Source organism: Chanos chanos, chromosome 4, assembly GCF_902362185.1.
Source record: "Chanos chanos chromosome 4, fChaCha1.1, whole genome shotgun sequence".
Classification (NCBI taxonomy): Eukaryota; Metazoa; Chordata; class Actinopteri; order Gonorynchiformes; family Chanidae; genus Chanos; species Chanos chanos.
The window spans coordinates 26,720,559-26,741,575 of record NC_044498.1 but is presented as its reverse complement, the minus strand read 5'-3'; the positions used below and the strand labels follow the sequence as shown (position 1 = coordinate 26,741,575).

General features: G+C 43.3%; 1 protein-coding gene across 1 annotated transcript in view; it reads left to right on the top strand.

Annotated features, from left to right (window-relative positions):
- Positions 1 to 21,017, top strand: part of pex7 (peroxisomal biogenesis factor 7) — a 37,921-nt gene that overhangs the window by 11,895 nt on the left and 5,009 nt on the right. The window contains exons 6-9 of the mRNA XM_030771049.1: positions 9,357 to 9,463; positions 9,872 to 9,985; positions 11,357 to 11,412; positions 14,970 to 15,069. Coding sequence (XP_030626909.1) covers positions 9,357 to 9,463; positions 9,872 to 9,985; positions 11,357 to 11,412; positions 14,970 to 15,069 — 377 coding nt within the window. The remainder of the gene's footprint in view (positions 1 to 9,356; positions 9,464 to 9,871; positions 9,986 to 11,356; positions 11,413 to 14,969; positions 15,070 to 21,017) is intronic.

Genomic DNA, 21,017 nt, shown 5'->3' with positions numbered 1-21,017 from the left:
CCTGAGGAAAACAGAGCCAAAGGTGTGAAGACACTGGACCTCAGCTGGGAGCAGCTCCCCATGGAGAGAGCCCTGGGAGTCCAATGGGATGTTGAGCAGGATGTATTCACCTTCAGCATCATGAATAAACACAAGCCAATGACAAGACGTGGCATTCTGTCTACTGTAAGCTCTATCTATGATCCCTTGGGCTTCTTAGCACCAGTCATTCTCGCTGCAAAACAGATTTTGCAACATCTGTGCAAAATGAAATTTGGATGGGATGAGGCAATTCCAGTGGAAACTGCTCAGGTTTGGCAAAAATGGTTGGATGATTTAGTTTTACTAAATACATTTAGTGTTAGAAGATGTTTTACACCCGAAGGCTTTGGTGCGATAACAATGGCACAGCTGCATCACTTTTGTGATGCTAGTGAGGCTGGATTTGGTGCTGTGTCATACCTTCGGCTGTTAAATAACAAGGAAGAAGTATATGTTGCCTTTGTTATTGGAAAAGCAAGAGTGTCACTGCTTAAGCAAGTCACCATACCACGTCTGGAACTTGCAGCCGCAGTTATGGCTGTACGTTTAGATAAAATGCTGTCAACTCAATTACAACTTAACCTGACTGAATCAGTCTTCTGGACAGACAGCATGACTGTGCTTAAGTACATTTCAAACACAACCGCAAGATTTAAAACCTATGTGGCCAATAGGGTATCTATCATTCAGACACTGTCAAAAGTGAGTCAATGGAGACACATTAGTTCCAAGCTGAATCCTGCTGATGCAGCCTCACGGGGCATGAAGGTAGGCCCTTTCTTAAAGTCTCAAATCTGGGTCAGTGGCCCTGATTTTCTAACCAAACCTCAATGCAAGTGGCCTGCAGTAATGGATGAAACATGTACCCATCTTGTTGGTGATTCAGAGGTGAAGCATGAGATCTTTTCCTGTGCAGTTGCACTAAAACAGGAGATGTGTCCTACTACTAAGCTGCTGATGTACTTTTCCAGTTGGACAAAGCTCAGAAGAGTTGTGGCTTGGATTCTGAAACTTAAGGAAAGACTTCAGCAGCGAACAATAGAAAGACAGAAAACAAAGAACACGTCCGGTGGAAACCTAACCTGTGCTAAGCAAGAAAACAAATGGACCCCAGCACTCTCACTCTCAGTTGAAGACCTATCTCTGGCAGAAGAGGCCATAGTGCGCTTTGTGCAGAGAAAGTATTTTGAAAATGAAATGGCTGCACTGAACACTGGTACCATTAAGAGGTCAAGCCATCTGTACAAGCTCGACCCAGTGGTTGTTGATGGTGTCTTAAGAGTTGGTGGAAGACTGAGCAAGTCAGCCTTACCTGAAGAAACAAAACATCCTGTAATTTTGCCGAAAGTCAGCCATATCTCAAAACTAATTCTTAAGCACATCCATGAAAAGGTTGGTCATAGAGGAAGAAATCACATGCTCTCCACTCTCCGTCGCCACTACTGGATCCCTCATGCCAATGCAGCAGCTAGGAAAGTCATTGGAGAGTGTATGGTATGCCAGCGACAGCGCCAAAAGCCAGGTGAGCAAAAAATGTCAGATCTTCCTGCTGACAGAATCTCTGTCGATCTGCCACCATTCACACATGTGGGCATAGATTACTTTGGACCGATAGAAGTAAAAAGAGGAAGGAACATTGTCAAAAGATATGGAGTCATCTTCACTTGTCTAACTTGTCGTGCAATTCATCTTGAAGTAGCACATTCTCTCGACACAGATTCATGTATAAATGCCATCAGGAGATTTATCTGTCGAAGGGGACAAGTTAAAGAAATTCGGACCGACAATGGAACCAACTTCATCAGTTCTAATCGTGAACTAAAGCAAGCCATTGCAGAATTGAATCAAAGCAAAATTCAAAAAACTTTAACACAGGATGGAATAAATTGGATTTTTAACCCCCCATATGGAGCCCATCATGGAGGTGTTTGGGAGCGCTTGGTGCAGGAAGTGAAAAAGGTGTTAAGCTCAACAGTGAAACAACAAATGCTGGATGATGAAGCTTTACAAACAGTTTTATGTGAGGTGGAAGCCATATTGAATGACCGCCCAATCACCTCCTCTTCTAATGATCCAAATGATCTTGATGCTTTAACCCCAAACCATCTACTCCAACTGAAGGCAAAACCAGTTTTGCCACCCGGTTTATTCAGCAAAGAGGACTTGTACACTCGCAGACGATGGAGGCAAGTTCAGTACATAGCAGACTTGTTTTGGAAAAGGTGGGTGAAGGAATACCTCCCAGTGTTGCAAGAACGTCAAAAATGGAACAAGGTATGTAGAAATTTTTCTGTTGGAGATCTAGTTCTCATAATAGATAATTCTGCACCAAGAAATTCATGGCCCATTGGACGAATTACTGAAGTCATGGCTGACTCTAAAGGTTTTGTTCGTCGGGTTCGCGTAAGAACACAAACCAATGAATTAGAGAGGCCCATCAACAAGTTATGTTTTCTGATGGAGGCGATGTAAGCCCATTAGAGAACGTGCCTTCTATTGGATTCAAATCCTGGAACCCCTGGCTCCCCACATACACTGATGCTCATATACTGACAAATGCTATACATCTCATTATATGACACCTTTTTTTTGAACACAAACATGCAGTCCATCAGCCAACATGGAACTCTCGTCTTTTTTGGAATCTTTAAGAAGAATGCACTTATGGACTATTTCTAAAGATAACTCTTTTGATATTTTGTAACGTGTGGATAATGTGTTGAATTCATTTGAAAAGCACGCATTTATTATATTGTGTTGTCATGGCTACCAATTAATTATGTTGTAATTGCTTGTAATTCAAGAATTAGGGGCCGGAATGTTGTAGCCATTTTGTGATTTAATAACTTTGTTCTTGTAAATATATCTGAGTGTTAATATTATTAATGCACCTATATACCTGACTGTGCTAAAGTGGAAAAATTACATTCTAGATGACAGTTTATGCCTGTACTTACGGTAGCGACAGGGCACACATACGTGACCGAGGGAAAAACCGGGGGATTGGAATTAGAATTTGGTTTGGTGAAATGCGGAGTGAGTCAGGGTGGTTGTAAACGATTTTTTGACCACTTTTGATACACTTTTGATACACTTTTGATACACTTCGTTTTCCTTTATATTACAAATCTAAGTTATTTTCGTTTTCTTTTATGTGTTATTGGAATTATCAAGTCTTTTCGGTTGACATCTTTTGTTTCAATAAATGGAATTTCTTTGATTTAAAGGACTCGAAAGTGCGTTCAAAACAGCTACCTACTCATTCATTCCACGGTCTTAATTTGGAAAAGCTAAGACATGGAAAGGCCGAGACAGTGTTAGATGTGTGTTGTTTTCTGTTTGGGATGGTGTTAGATGTGTGGTGTTTTCTGTTTGGGATGGTGTTAGATGTGTGGTGTTTTCTGTTTTGGATGGTGTTAGATGTGTGGTGTTTTCTGTTTGGGATGGTGTTTGATGTGTGGTCTTTTCTGTTTGGGATGGTGTTAGATGTGTGTTGTTTTCTGTTTGGGATGGTGTTAGATGTGTGGTGTTTTCTGTTTGGGATGGCGTTAGATGTGTGTTGTTTTCTGTTTGGGATGGTGTTATATGTGTGGTGTTTTCTGTTTGGGGTGGTATTAGATGTGCGATCTTTTATGTTTTGAATGGTATTGGAGGGCCTTTAGAAAGTTGGATTTTACTCAGGGCTGACCTCAGATTGACCACTCAGCTGTTGGGATTAGTCATCTAAAGAACAACAGGGAGTGTCATCCATTGGATGAGCTCTACCGCAGAACCATGGAACTGTGAAACTCTGGGGTTGAAAAATATTTGGGGGATTAAACTGCTGGCTAGTTGAGGCACATTTGGAACCAGCACAGGGCATCGGGTCAGGACGCTTCTCTAATGCTTCCCAGAGATCCACCACCAACTTGCCCAATGATGTTTAAAGATTTAATGTGTAAATGTGTGGTTCTAGAACAAGAACAAATATATACAAAGGACATACATAAGAATACATACAAGAAATAAAACATGAAATGAGGAACAACAAATGTAAACATCATAATGCTTACATTATATTGTAGGATGGCCATTGACATATCTTAAGGCGATCGCCAAACATACTAACTCAGTGCATGCTCTACATACACACATTACAAAATAAATTTTAGTTGTGTCACAGCTGACACTCCTAAAGGGTCGGTGAAGGACTTGCGGCAAATCATGGCAAACGCTTAAAACTACACTGTGACACATTTTGAATACCGTACGCACAAATGTACTCTCAGAAATTATACATTTTAGATTAAGGTCAACATCAGGTACCATAATGAATCAATGACTAGCTCATTCTTTCCAGGACACTGTTATGTTCCTGCCCATTGCCTGGCTATAATTTTCCTTGTCTCTGGTGTTCAGTCTGGGCACATGGCCTGCCTCCAGTTCATAATGATGGTCCTCACAGAGCAAGCGGACCTTTTAATACTACTGAAATATTACTGTAACCACATGTGGATCTCCTTTGTTTTTCTCCTCTGCCATACACTGATAAGTGTGATGCCTGGTGCTGAACAGACAGGCGTGTGTGTGTGTGTGTGTGTACTGAAATGCTGTCAGTGCATTAGATAAAGCCTGTAGAGACATGGTTCAGATTTCCAGAAGGAAATGAGACACTCTCCATCTCAGTCTGTAGTCATGTCAGAGGGTAAAGAACACTCATTAACTCTAAACATCTCAAAGAACACTCATTAACTCTCAACATCTCAAAGAACACTCATTAACTCTCAACATCTCAGCCTTCGCAATCTCCCAGTTCTCTCTCCACACTGGCATTATACAGGAATTCGATAAAATAAATACATAAGTTACAGCTTGAACTGTGTGATGAGCACAAAGACAGAGTGTGGGGAAAAAATGAAGGCGTGCACATGCTATCTGATGGCGTTACATGAGAGGGAGTTTATGTTTGTCTCTCATATGTTTGACTCATATTTTCACCCCAACTCTAACAACAGAAATGAGAAGATATGTGTTATACATGGAGCCAAAATATTGCCATACAGAATTTGTACGTTTACTTGCATACACGGTTGTAGCCATTAAGTTTGCGTACAACAAAGCATTTAGCCTACTGTAAAAAAAGTGGCTTATCTGCATACATTTTTTATGTTGCTAGAGTTGTTCTTGTGCAGTACACATGGGATAGATTTTGCCCTTTTGCAGTACTGCTTTTCACCACATGATGGCAGTCATGACCTGCCAGCATCTCATGCAAACCGAATATTCTGAAAACACTAGTTATTGCCAAAAAGTCCAAACTTTCTGTCAGTCACAGTACAGTCATAGAGTGCTTTGGAGTTACTGGACATTCATTATCATGAAACCTGTAACAAACTGTCTATTAAAATACATTGCTCATTCAGTGACAAACAGCATGTGGCAGCAAAAATGCTTACGACACTGTAACTTCCGTCTGAATTTTGAAAGAGATAGAAAGCCTAAAAGTAAAGGTGGGTGTGTGTACATGTATACCTGTGTGTGTGTATGTGTCTGTGTGTGTGTGTATGTGTGTGTGTGTCTATGTTGCTCTCTCGACTGTTATATAGACTTGCTGAGCTCACTGCAGCTCGCTGCAGTTCTTTGAAACAGGACCTTGTCATCCAGTCACACACTCCCTCTGCCTCCAGCTGCTCCATTTAAATGCTATCAGGGCATGTGAGAGACCAGCACTCTGATACACTACACACACCTCTCTCTCTCTCTCTCCCTCTCCCTCTCTCTCTCTCTCTCTCTCTCATACTGCTGCTAAAAGAGCTTTATCAGTTTGAATACGTCACATGGACCCCCATGAAACACACTGCCTGATGGCTATCGGTGTTCTGGGAATAAAACACCCATTATTCAGGTTAGTGTTAAAGACAGCCTTTAACTAGCCTTGATTCACTGTGTTTGTGAGTGGAGAAGATTCCCACTCAAAGTACTTAGGGGCCAGAGATGGCTTTATCTGCTGGGTGTTTTAAGTTAAGTCATTTTATATCTTGAAACATCTGAAAAATGAAAACAACAGAAATGTCAGTGCTCAAGTCCCTGTTGTCACTGCAGTCAGCTGTAACTGATCAGGTGATTTTATGATGTTAATATTTATTATGTTTTTACATTTATTTCCCAATAACTAACTCCACTGCAAAAGAAAACATTCAGTCTGGGAATACATTTCATCTTTGAGAGACAAATATAATATGACTGATGGCGATGGGAATAAATCAGATCAGAGATTGCTCTAACCTTTTAAGATCCTACTGCAGTTCCAGAATTATTACATAAAGGTGCACACTTATTATTTTCTACATGAAAATGCACAGTCAGAGCCCTGGGGGCAAGTCAGCACACACACACACTCACACACACACACACACACACATGTGGTGAGATTACTTAATGCCTGCTGCTGTGGGGTGTCTGATAGAAGGAGAGTGGCCCCTGTGTGGAGTGTGTGTTAGAATAACATGCTGACGTGTTGAATGAAAGGCCCTGCTGTTAAACTCTGACACCACAGGCGCATCCATGTGGATAATGAGAAACGTGTTCCAATCGATACAAGGCCCTCTGGCAGAGAGGCCAGAGCGCGGCAGGCTGACTCAGTCCAGAGAGGAGAGCGTGTGTGAGGTGCCATCTCAGCACAGGGCAGCCAAGTTACAGATACATCACACACATTCCTCTTCAGCACTCTACCAGTATAAACCAGGCAAACTGAAAGCAAACCGCACACAGGGGTACGATTGCACAGACTGTATGACAGCCTTTGCTGATTGAGTTTATGAACTTATGTGTTTCTGTAAAAACATGAAACTGCCCTGTTAAAAAAACACAGCCCTAGTTCTCACTGATGAAAAAATATGATTCACCTTCAGTAATTATCATACCTCCTCATGTCCCTTACTTTGTCTCCACTGTACGTCTAATAAACCCAGTGATGTGTCCCTTACTTTGTCTCCACTGTACGTCTAATAAACCCAGTGATGTGTCACTTACTTTGTCTCCACTGTACATCTAATAAACCCAGTGATGTGTCCCTTACTTTGTCTCCACTGTACGTCTAATAAACCCAGTGATGTGTCCCTTACTTTGTCTCCACTGTACGTCTAATAAACCCAGTGATGTGTCCCTTACTTTGTCTCCACTGTATGTTTTGTAAACCCATTGAGGTGAGTCTCTGTGTGCCAGATTTTTTCCACAGACTTTGCATGGTTAATTTTTGTGAGCTCTTTCATTCAGTTTAAAGTGAACCCTCTGTAAGATAATCTGGAGACTGATTTATTCCTCTCATAATCAGTAAATGAGTTTGCCTCTTTTAAAGATTGGAGTGTGTGGTGATAACATTCCTTGACCCTGTTTTGCACTGGAGTCAGGCACTTGATAATAACTAATTGTGAGTAAGTTCACTTAGCTCTGCTCTTTACTGTTTTTCCCCTCTCCCTCCTGACATGTGTGTGACTGATAACGTCAGTCAGAGTGAAGCATGGCTTTGATGCGTGGTGAGCAGGTCGCGTGAGCAGTATTAACATAGCCTCCTGATTAGGCCTTATCAGGAGTTTCTCCGTAGCCTTTCATCCTGCAGATGTGTGATTGCGGCAAAGCCCTGGCCTCTGTTGCCAGGGACATGGAGAAAGCTTTCCGCCTGCTGCTGTCTACTGCCAGCAAACTTAATACACCATCCATTTCACCATAATTAACCAAGTCAGCAGAGCCCACAGCCAGCTGTAAATCAAAGGCTTTTTTTTAATGAAATGGTAGCATTTAGACCATGCCTCTTCAGTGGACTACCAACTCCTTCTGTTCCTTACATTCAGAGTCTTTCCATAGTTGAGGAGTTTTATACAGGAGTTTTTCCGGTTTGTCCTCAGCTTCAGCGTTTTAGGGAATTTGCTTCACTGGCTTTGAAGCATGTTGTTGTGTATTTACAGTCAAACACACTTTGCTGTTATGACTTCAGAACTAAGATGACAGGGAAAGCTTACTTTTAACTGTCTTAGGGATTATTCCCTCCTTACCTCTACTGTAAAAACTGAAGACAATCCCAAACCAGTGTGATCAGCCTGTTTTGGTTTGTCTTGTGTAGTGATGTCAGTATGTTGTACTCCAGTCCCTGGGCTCAGTCTTGCTAACTCTTCCCTTCATTCTCTTTAATGGCACGGGCTCTAATCGATACAGACTTATCGCAGGCATTTGCATAAGCCTCTCCAGGGACAATTTGCTAAAGTGAGTCCATTCATTTGAGTGGTGTGCTATGAGGCTGCCAATAAGTGAATAGCCTTTTGATCCCTCTGATTTAAGCTTTACGAATCAGAGCTTCCCTGGTCCTATTGATCAGTAAAATTTGTGACGTGCTCACGCCTGGTTAAAACATGCAGGTATTATAGGCACTGAATATACTGAGGAAAGACATTTCATATGAGCCTTCTATTTATGGCAGAAGTATGCTTTTAAATGTATGCTGTATGTATGTGTTTGTGTTGGTCACTTCTGTTTAACTGCGTGTATCTCTGTTAAAGTACAGAATGGTTTCTGAGTTGTCATTGGGCATTTTTGGTTATTTTTATTTGGGCTGTGTTTGTGTTGTGTTGTGTATATTACATGCCTTCACACACACACGTGTGATAGAGCCCTGTTTTTGGGTCTGTGCCTACAGACTGCAGGGGGATAAGTTCAGTAGGTCTACTGTCAAATTACCATAAATGAGTAGGAGTTCCCTTTCTGCAGTTTGTAGAGTGGTGTCAGTTTAGGGAAGACATAAAAAGGGAAGGGGGGGGGGGGGCGAGAGACAGCGGGCACAAGACAGGGGCTGAATAAAGAAAAGGGCAAAAGAAAGAGAGAGAGAAAGAGAGGTACAGAGAACCTGAGAGGGCTTATTGGGATTCTCAGTGTGTGTGTGGGCTTGTCAGGCAGATGACTGCAGCAGTCTGCTGGCAATGCCACATCCTGCCCTTTGGCGTGTGCTCCTGTCACACCCTGGAAAGCAGACAAGTGACCCCTGAAATGAACGATATGGTTCACAAGATCCTGCAAATATTTCAGACACTGAAGAAGTACAAGGACCTGGAAAAAGGCGTGTGTGTGTGTGCACGCCTGTGTGTGTGTGCCTATTTGTGTGTGAGTGTGAGCGTGTGTGTGTGTGTGTGTGTGTGTGTCTGTGTCTATAGGTGGGTGTGGATGTGTGTCTGTGTGCATGTCCACGCCTGTGTGTGTGAGCGGGCCTGTGTGTGTGTGTGTGTGTGTATGCTTGTGTGCATGTTCATGTGTGTGCGTGTGCCACAGAGCCATGTGTTGTATAACATTACTGTCACTGTTGTGACCAGGTGACGGTACTTTGCGAGTCTGGGATGTGAAGATAGGATCGTGTAGACTGGCCATTCCCGCCCATAAGGCTGAAATCCTAAGCTGTGATTGGTGCAAATATGACCAGGTAACATCTAACTTTTTGACTCCTTTTAAAACTTCTGTCCTTCTGTTACTGTTATTTCAAAAATATCATCATCATTATTCATTACTTAATGTTTGATGTAAAATAAGCCTTTGAGACATTCTCTCTGCCTTTCTGAATAAGCTGTAAGAGACTTCTCATTTAAGCCAGTCCTGCAGAAGGCCACAGACATACTGTTCCAGACCTGAACAGACTCAGAAAGGAGGCATGCACTCTGACAGTACTGACATGGCAGAGACCTGTCTGACTAACTGGGCCATGCACTGCTCAGTGCTTTAAAAACACATATTAAAACTCATTTCCTCATTTAAACTCATTTTTTCCCTCGGAGGGGAGTGTGTGTTTGGATGTTAGCTCCATGTTGATGTCTTGTCTGTTCTCTGCCGTCAGAACGTGGTGGTGACTGGTGCGGTGGACTGTAGCCTGTGTGTGTGGGACCTGCGGAATGCTCACCAGCCTGTCACTCAGATGCTGGGCCATAACTACGCTATCCGCAGAGTGAAGGTAATTTAGCCTGGTTCACGTCTGTGTCTCAACCCAGGCCAGATTAGACGGGCAGTCTCACAGACATTTACATTTTACATTAACATTCATTCATTTGGCAGATGCTTTTTCCCAAATCGACTTCCATAACAAACACTTACAGCACAACACATGCATACCTGAGCTGACAAAAGGCAGCAGACACTCCTGATAATTGAGGGCTTTAGTGAGAAGTGCCATCAGAAGGCTGTGTCTTATACAGTGTTGCTGTTGTTGTTTCATTGTTGAGTTCTTTGAAACTGTAACCATCTGTTTGTGGTAGGAAACTACACAGGTCAGCCTCTGTCTGGTTGTTCCTCTCTTTCTAAACAGTGGTTAGTTTGATTGAACCGTAGAGGCAGCGTAAGTTAAAACGTTGAAGGTGAGACACCGTCTGTAGACAGTGCCGGGGTCTGTCAGCATGTTCTCTTTTCCCTCTGGTCGCTGACAGCTATGGATTTCCTTTACTGATCTGTTTAATTGAGTTTGGGCAAAATGGTGAGGGCTGTTGTGTTCAAACAACCAACAATTAGACAGATTAGTCTGTGCTCTGTTGGTTCAGGAGCGCATCTGTCTGTGAAGCAGCTGGACACCAGACTCCAGTCACATGAGGAGGGGAGCCTCAGGCACTGGGCGGTTCACACCTTAAAAAGAAAGTCTACAGCAGAACGGACCTTTTCATACTGCCGCCCTCTTTTCAGTCATATCTAATATTACATCTCATTTTTATACATGGTGCGTTGTTCTGCATATCAGACAGTAAAGATATTGGTTTCTCCTCGCTTCTCAGTGCTGGCATAGTTTCGCACACAGGGTTAAGGCAGATTAGGCTGAGTGAAGGCGATTAATCCTATCAAGTCAACAGCATTTTAATGTTGGTTACAGCAAGAAATTATTTATTTTGTTCCTTTGGTTTATAACCAATAAATTCAAGATATAATTCCACCTAACAGACCCACACCTCCCACAACCCCCAGTGACACATTACACGCGTGCAACTTCCTCACCTTCTACCCATTTTATAAAGCTGACAGAGGCCACACTTCATTCATTAATGTACCACATTACAACTCCAACATCAGGATCTTCATCTGGAAATGATATTTAAAGTTGTTTCGCTGTCCCCAAATCATTTTTTTACAAGACCTGAAATGTTAAAAGCATCTTACAAAAGGGTGATTTTTAAGTCCGAGGTTTTAATGGGTATTCTTACAGGGGACTGGTGTGGCTATCTGGTTGGAATTCAGTGTTTACTGATGTTGTCTGCCATGCAGAATATCTTGTTTAATGAGTGGTGATGGTTAATCTTGCGAGCTGGTTTTAAATGATTTTTCAATGTGTGTTTATTTCCAGTTCTCACCGTTCCACCAAACCCTGCTGGCATCCTGCTCATATGACTTCACTGTCAGGTAAAACACATGTTACACTGCACAGGTAATACACACCTAACTCTGCACAGGGAATACACACCTTACACTGCACAGGTAGTACACACCTAACACTGCACAGGTAATACACACCTAACGCTGCACAGGGAATACACACCTAACACTGCACAGGTAATACACACCTTACACTGCACAGGTAATCCACACCTAACACTGCACAGGGAATACATACCTAACACTGCACAGGTAATACACACTTAACACTTCACAGGTAATACACAACTAACACTGCACAGGTAATACACACCTAACACTGCACAGGGAATACACACCTAACACTGCACAGGTAATACACACTTAACACTGCACAGGTAATACACAACTAACACTGCACAGGTAATCCACACCTAACACTGCACAGGGAATACACACCTAACACTGCACAGGTAATACACACCTAACACTGCACAGGGAATACACACCTAACACTGCACAGGTAATACACACCTTACACTGCACAGGTAATCCACACCTAACACTGCACAGGTAATACACACCTAACACTGCACAGGTAATATACACCTTATATTGCATAGGTAATACACACCTAACACTGCACAGGCAATACACACCTTATATTGCACAGGCAATACACACCTAACAGTGCACAGATAATACACACCTTACACTGCACAGGTAATGTATACCTAACACTGCACAGGTAATACACACCTTACACTGCACAGGTGATACACACCTTACATTGTACAGCCTTATGGATGGACTGAAAGAACTGAGACTGAAACTCAAGAATTTTACGTTTGCTCTCATGTCATTTATCAGGGACCTACGGCATGCCATTCAGCGTACTCGTTCCAGAGAGAATATCTTGCTTGTAAAATGTTGTATGTAATTTCAGGGTAGGCTGCTTTACTTTGACTCTGAGGAGATTTGCGCTCTGTCAGCGCATGGTTGTGTTTTAATCCGTGGGGAGATGTTTCTGCGTGAGGAGGACGGCAGTCCTTCAAAGCACCGGCAGGCGTTTTTACGTCTCTGCTCGTCAACGTCAGAGCACTTGCTCCTCACTGAGACATCAGCGCTGTCAAAGCCCAGTTTCATACCACACACCGGTCCAGTGCACAGGGCATGAAAAGTCTATATGTGGTCTATATGTATGTGTATGTGTATGTGTGTTTATTTGTATGCGCCATGCCGGGAAATAGTTTGGTCACCCGTGTAGTCTTCCACTGCTGACAAATTCTTCTTTACTGTGAACATACAGCCACAGAAAGCTGAGCATTTGGGAGAATGTTGAAGACTGTTAGCCGTTTGTCTGTGACCTGATGCTGGACAGATCGGTCAAGTCCATGGCTTTGTCTGTGACCTGATGCTGGACAGATCAGTCATGTCCATGGCTTTGCCTCTGCTGCTTTGGGAAGGTTACTGGATCGTGTTTTATTAGATTGTCCTCTCTTCTACTGCAGGCCCGCATTTGATCTCTCCTTTTTTTATGGTCTGCTGCTCCAGGATCAGTGGTTTCTCTATGTTAAGCTGTCATATCTGAGCTCCAGCACTCTCTTCTCTCACTCAGATACTTGCTTCTGATCTGGGGACAAACATGCAGCAAAATCATACAGATCTTTATGGACATAAAATGGGAATATATCAGAAATGATGAAAATAACATGAGAACAGTGGGCGAGTAATTATAAAGGAGACATTGATTGAGAAGTCTGTGTGTAACGGAAACACAATTCACAAGCTTTGTGAATTGTCTTTGTGTATAAAGTAAGCTTTGATATTTCTTAGAAATGAACATTCTTAAAGTTGTTATAAAAATGTAAAAAACATTATAAAAATGTAAAACATGAATGTGCTCTGATCTGACAGATCAGAGGTCTCTGACAAACAGGTAAATGTGTGTTTCATTCACAGTATGACTGTGTGTTTCATATCTCTGCTTCTTTAGTTTATATGATAATTCTTACAGTATGAAAGGGCGGAAGTGCTTCTTAAATGAATCGTATGACCTCTGTTAGATGAATATGGCCTAACACACTGTTGGTTCTGTGTCTGAACATGTGAGTTTGTCATACTCAGTTGTGGCGTGTAATTACTCCATGTGTTAGTTTGCACTGCAGAGAATTGATGTTGGAGGCTTCGATCAATAAACGGATATTATTTTCTCTGACCCTTTTGTTCCTGTTTAGTAGATAAAAATCGCTGCGTTTTATTGGTCAGCACAGTTCATTGTCCACTTTGACTGGAACAATAGAGGCACCTGCTGTTACACACTCACTTCTGTTTACTCAGCACAGTCGTTTTAGGTCTCTTTTAAATATGTCAGCTCACTCTGTTTACAAGAGATAAGACGTACTCTTCCACAGGCTCTAAATGTTGAGGTTGAGTTGCTACAGAGGTGCTCAGTAGCCATGAGTCTGTTTATACAGGCTTTACCTTACATTATTCAACAAATTAGAAAAGGATATTGGCTCCCTAGCGTTTCCCTGGCCACTGAGACAGGAACACACACCTTATTAAACCCAGCATCATCTCTTTCTTCTTGTTGGTTAAAGATTCGTTCTCCACTGGCAAGAAATGACTGAAGCAAAATATGTGTGGTTGTCTCTAGTCTAATTATTCTGAGTCAGTGAAATCTGATCCAAATGATGCAGACTGGTTTTGAACCATTATGACTTTGATTTTAAACGTTTTTTTGTTTGTTTGTTTGTATGTTTTTTAATGTCTGTAGATTTTAAAGTTGATTCATTATAGAATTTTGGAGTTATTTATTGGGTGGTCATAGCCGTGTGTTTTTAGCTTTGAGCCTCATAGCACCCATGGTTTTCTCACACAAATAAAATTTCAACCAACTGACATTCACTGAGCAAAAGACAGAGAAAAGTCTCTTCTCTGGTCTCTATAATACTCTATTCAATTTACCTACTGTCTGCTCCCAAGTATGAACTGATTTTGCCTCAAAATGAAGTATTGAGAGGATCAGCATGTGCATCTACATATCATGTGTGATTACCAGTGAATTAGTTACAGTGGGAAAAACAAGAAGAACAAAGATAGCCTCAACTCAAGTACTGCTGACATATGAACACAATTGATTTGGTGATGTTTTAGTCTCTGAACCTGTGGATTAGCTGCTCCTCTAAGTGCATGCGTTCTTAATGAATGATGTAGGGCTGCAGTCTCATTTAACGCACTTTTGCACTGACACCGTTTCTCTGTCTGAAGGACGTGTGTGCTGCATGTCTCTCATTTATCCCCACACTTCTCTCTGAGATCTGCCACTCTGGCCTCCCACAGCACTCATAAATAATATCCGTTTCTCCAGCTCTACGCCAATGTTAGTAATAATGCTAGACTAATGTATTTATAGAGAAGGGTAGTATTTTGGAGGAAGGGCTTTAATTAAATTTAGTGAGCGCAGCAGGTCTCGCCTGGGCTCTGGTGAGTGTGGGCTGTGTCAGGGATTTGGGCGGCTGCAGCTCCAGATGAGAGAGTGAGGGAAAAGAAAAACAGCCATTCAATTAGGCTGATTGCTCTGTGCTGCTGTGGGTTCGCAGGCTGTGGGACTACGCCAAGAGCCAACCCCTGCTGGACACACTGGAACACCACTCAGAGTTTGTGTGCGGCCTGGACTTCAATCTGCACATCCCTGACCAGGTAAAGAGCACACACCCTCATATGGGAGAAACTGTCCAAAATGTACAGCACTGCTGTGGGACGTGACTGATGGATATGTCAGATATGAGTCAGACATTGCTGTTTTAAAGTCAGGAGAAATGCTGAGTGAGACGTAGAAATCAGTCAAACCACTGTAGACAAGGCTGTGTTGGCTGTGTGAGATTGTGTTGGCTCCGTGAGATTGTGTTGGTTATATGTGATATTGTGTTGGTTGTATGTGAGATTGTGTTGGCTGTGTGTGAGATTGTGTTGGCTGTGTGTAAGATTGTGTTGGCTGTGTGTAAGATTGTGTTGGCTGTGTGTGAGATTGTGTTGGCTGTGTGTGAGATTTTGTTGACTGTGTGTGAGATTTTGTTGGCTGTGTGATAATGTGCTGACTGTGTGTAAGATTGCGTTGACTATGTGTGATGGTGCTTGCCGTGTGTGAGCTTGTGTTGACTGTGTGTGAGATTTTGTTGGCAGTGTGTGATAGTGTGTTGACTGTCTGTGGGATTGTGTTGACTGTCTGTGGGATTGTGTTAACTGTCTGTGAGATTGTGTTGACTGTGTGATATTATATTGGCTGTGTGTGATATTGTGTTGACTATTTGTGAGATGGTGTTGACTGTGTGTGAGATGGTGTTGACTGTCTGTGTGAGATGGTGTTGACTGTGTGTGAGGTTGTGTTGACTGTGTGTGAGGTTGTGTTGACTGTGTGAGATGGTGTTGACTGTGTGTGAGGTTGTGTTGACTATGTGTGAGGTTGTGTTGACTGTGAGATGGTGCTGACTGTGTGTAAGATGGTGTTGAAAGCGTGAGAGATGGTGTTGACTGTGTGTGTGAGATGATGTTGACTGTGTGTGAGATGGTGTTGACTGTGAGATGGTGTTGACTGTGTGTAAGATGGTGCTGACTGTGTGTGAGATGGTGCTGACTGTGTGTGTGAGATGGTGTTGACTGTGTGTGAGGTTGTGTTGACTGTGTGTGAGGTGGTGTTGACTGTGTGTGAGGTTGTGTTGACTGTGTGTGAGATGGTGTTGACTGTGTGAGAGATGGTGTTGACTGTGTGTGTGAGAAGGTGTTGACTGTGTGAGAGAGGGTGTTGACTGTGTGAGAGACGGTGTTGACTGTGAGATGGTGCTGACTGTGTGTAAGATGGTGCTGACCGTGTGTGAGATGGTGCTGACTGTGTGTGTGAGATGGTGTTGACTGTGTGAGAGAGGGTGTTGACTGTGCGTGAGATGGTGTTGACTGTGAGATGGTGCTGACTGTGTGTAAGATGGTGTTGACTGTGTGTGAGATGGTGTTGACTGTGTGTAAGATGGTGTTGACTGTGTGTGAGGTTGTGTTGACTGTGTGTGAGATGGTGTTGACTGTGTGTGAGGTTGTGTTGACTATGTGTGAGGTTGTGTTGACTGTGAGATGGTGCTGACTGTGTGTAAGATGGTGTTGAAAGCATGAGAGATGGTGTTGACTGTGTGTGTGAGATGATGTTGACTGTGTGTGAGATGGTGTTGACTGTGAGATGGTGTTGACTGTATGTAAGATGGTGCTGACTGTGTGTGAGATCGTGCTGACTGTGTGTGTGAGATGGTGTTGACTGTGTGTGAGGTTGTGTTGACTGTGTGTGAGGTTGTGTTGACTGTGTGTGAGATGGTGTTGACTGTGTGTAAGATGGTGTTGACTGCATGAGAGATGGTGTTGACTGTGTGTGTGAGATGATGTTGACTGTGTGTGAGATGGTGTTGACTGTGAGATGGTGTTGACTGTGTGTGAGATGGTGCTGACTGTGTGTAAGATGGTGCTGACTGTGTGTGAGATGGTGTTGACTGTGTGTGAGATGGTGTTGACTGTGTGTAAGATGGTGTTGACTGTGTGTGAGGTTGTGTTGACTGTGTGTGAGATGGTGTTGACTGTGTGTGAGATGGTGTTGACTGTGTGTGATATTGTGTTGACTGTGTGTGAGATGGTGCTGACTGTGTGTGAGATGGTGCTGACTGTGTGTGAGATGGTGCTGACGGTGAGATGGTGCTGACTGTGTGTAAGATGGTGTTGACTGTGAGATGGTGCTGACTGTGTGTGAGATGGTGTTGACTGTGTATAAGATGGTGTTGACTGTGTATAAGATGGTGTTGACTGCGTGAGAGATGGTGTTGACTGTGTGTGTGAGAAGGTGTTGACTGTGTGAGAGAGGGTGTTGACTGTGTGAGAGACGGTGTTGACTGTGAGATGGTGCTGACTGTGTGTAAGATGGTGCTGACCGTGTGTGAGATGGTGCTGACTGTGTGTGTGTGAGATGGTGTTGACTGTGTGAAAGAGGGTGTTGACTGTGCGTGAGATGGTGTTGACTGTGAGATGGTGCTGACTGTGTGTAAGATGGTGTTGACTGTGTGTGAGATGGTGTTGACTGTGTGTAAGATGGTGTTGACTGTGTGTGAGGTTGTGTTGACTGTGTGTAAGATGGTGTTGACTGTGTGTGAGATGGTGTTGACTGTGTGTAAGATGGTGTTGACTGTGTGTGAGGTTGTGCTGACGTTGTGTGAGATGGTGTTGACTGTGAGATGGTGCTGACTGTGTGTAAGATGGTGCTGACTGTGTGTGTGAGATGGTGTTGACTGTGTGAGAGAGGGTGTTGACTGTGTGTGAGATGGTGTTGACTGTGAGATGGTGCTGACTGTGTGTGAGATGGTGTTGACTGTGTGTGAGATGGTGTTGACTGTGTGTAAGATGGTGTTGACTGTGTGTAAGATGGTATTGACTGTGTGTGAGGTTGTGCTGACTGTGTGTGAGATGGTGTTGACTGTGAGATGGTGCTGACTGTGTGTAAGATGGTGTTGACTGTGTGTGATATTGTGTTCACTATGTGTGAGATGGTGCTGACTGTGAGATGGTGCTGACTATGTGTGAGATGGTGTTGTCTGTGTGTAAGATGGTGTTGACTGTGAGAGAGAGGGTGTTGACTGTGTGTGAGATGGTGTTGACTGTGTGTAAGATGGTGTTGACTGTGTGTGAGATGGTGTTGACTGTGTGTAAGATGGTGTTGACTGTGTGTAAGATGGTGTGGACTGTGTGTGAGGTTATGTTGACTGTGTGTGAGATGATGTTGACTGTGAGATGGTGCTGACTGTGTGTGAGATGGTGCTGACTGTGAGAGAGAGGGTGTTGACTGTGTGAGAGATGGTGTTGACTGTGAGAGAGAGGGTGTTGACTATGTGTGAGAGAGGGTGTTGACTGTGTGAGAGATGGTGTTGACTGTGAGAGAGAGGGTGTTGACTATGTGTGAGAGAGGGTGTTGACTGTGTGTGAGATGGTGCTGACTGTGAGAGAGAGGGTGTTGACTATGTGTGAGAGAGGGTGCTGACTGTGTGTGAGATGGTGTTGACTGTGAGAGAGAGGGTGTTGACTGTGTGTGAGAGAGGGTGCTGACTGTGTGTGAGATGGTGTTGACTGTGAGATGATGTTGACTGTGTGTAAGATGGTGTTGACTGTGTGTGAGATGGTGTTGACTGTGTGTGAGGTGGTGTTGACTGTGTGTGAGGTTGTGTTGACTGTGTGTAAGATGGTGTTGACTGTGTGTAAGATGGTGTTGACTGTATGTGAGGTTGTGCTGACTGTATGTGAGATGGTGTTGACTGTGAGATGGTGCTGACTGTGTGTAAGATGGTGTTGACTGTGTGTGATATTGTGTTGACTATGTGTGAGATGGTGCTGACTGTGAGATGGTGCTGACTGTGTGTGAGATGGTGCTGACTGTGTGTGAGATGGTGTTGTCTGTGTGTAAGATGGTGTTGACTGTGAGAGAGAGGGTGTTGACTGTGTGTGAGATGGTGTTGACTGTGTGTAAGATGGTGTTGACTGTGTGTGAGGTTGTGTTGACTGTGTGTGAGATGATGTTGACTGTGAGATGGTGCTGACTGTGTGTAAGATGGTGTTGACTGCATGAGAGATGGTGTTGACTGTGTGTGTGAGATGGTGTTGACTGTGTGTGAGATGGTGTTGACTGTGAGATGGTGCTGACTGTGTGTAAGATGGTGCTGACTGTGTGAGAGATGGTGCTGACTGTGTGTAAGATGGTGTTGACTGTGTGTGATATTGTGTTGACTATGTGTGAGATGGTGTTGACCGTGAGATGGTGCTGACTATGTGTAAGATGTTGTTGACTGTGTGAGATAGGGTGTTGACTGTGTGTGAGTTGGTGTTGACCACACAAAACTGCCTGGTTGGATTTTGTCTAAGCTGAGCTTCAAAATGTACCTACAGCACAGTATCACTCCATTCTGTCTATCACTCCATTCTGTTTATCACTCTATTCTGAAGCACACTGGTTTACCACTCCATTCTTTTTTCCATTCCATTCTGTTTCAGTATACATTGGAGAGTATCATAAACTTGCTTCCAAATAAAGTATCAGTATCATTAACTGTCACATTCTTTACATAATGTTATAATGACAAAGATTTGCAAGATTCATGTCTCTTTCTCTCTGTGGTTCTCTGTTCTCAATATAGTGTGGAGTATAAATGTGTAAATGAATGAGTGGTGAATTTTGTCAGTCTGGCCATGCTGTGTGGTTTGGCCTTTTTAGAATGACTATCTGCTCTTCTAATGAGTCAACAGAATTGGCATCTGTTGAATGGAGCATGGTGTTTGAAGGCTCTCCTGAGCTGATATCATACTGAATGAGCTGATGCATTGTACCATGATGGTGTATTGAAAGCAAGCAGATTTTCATTATGGGCCTCTCCTCAGTGTTTGCCCTGTTTCGTCAGAATGGCCCCTAACGGTTCCTGATAATAAACTCAGCTGGCCGCAAGCTCTGCTCTGTGATCGTCACATGGTGTAATGAATGGGTCCGTTTTTTCTGGGGAAAAAAACTCATCCAGCACATGCAGACACTGTTATGAGAGTACGTAGGACTCACAGGTAACTGCCAAGAAAAGTAAATGCCTAATTAAAGTCTGTTTATTCACCACAAGACACGATAAAAGCTTCAGTCTGCCACAGCGAAGATGTCATGGGTGTCCAGCACTTGACAAGATGACAGGATTCTACTCTGACAAATCCCATCACTTGGTCATTTGTGGATGGTGGTGGAAAACATTGTCTCATATAATGCTCTAGAATCTCCCATCAGCCCAGATCTCACAAACGTTGGGTTGAGATCTGGTGAGTGAGACTTCCATGTCATATGGTTTACTTCAGTTTCATGGTCATCAGATCATTCGGTGACCACTCGTGTCCTGTGGACAGGTCAAGAAAAGAAAGCCTTCACCACAGCATGAGGCTGATCTCTCAGATTGGCTTTGTACTAACTGTTGTTCCCCTCATCCTCTGAGGGGTTGAACAGACCGAAACCTTGCCAGGGAAAATGTCTGTGGGAAACACCCACCATGGGAAACTGGCAGGTTGGCTTGTTTTCATATCTTTTTTTATTGTTTCTCTTTTTCAGCTGTCTGCCTGTGTCATTTGATCAACATCCATCAGAAATATGAATGTCCAGGAGCAGTAAAGGGTTTATTCACTGTACATCAACCACATTGTTGGTTTCTTTGAAGCCCTCCACAGATTGTTTCTCATGAGACTGGCTGATAACTGATGCTGAGCTTAGTTTTCAAAATCACTTATCTGGTCTCTGTAATCAACCCCCTTAGCAGTCATGGTCAGGGAGTAGGCACTCACCAGCTGATCATGTCTGTCCGTGAGACTTCTTCATGTTTCTGTTGAAATCTCGGTACACTCTGCAGTCTCCATCTCCTGTCAGTCACTCCTGACATCTCCTCCTCCAGCCGTGACAGTCGTGACAGTGTGTGACTGGGCCTGAGTCAGCAAGCCACTGGGCCAGTGTAGTTACACATGACCCCAACCATGAGGGAGCATTGACTGTTTAATTAACACAGGAACCAAACCTGTGCGCATGCACCTGTTTTTAATACGCTGTTTTTAATACA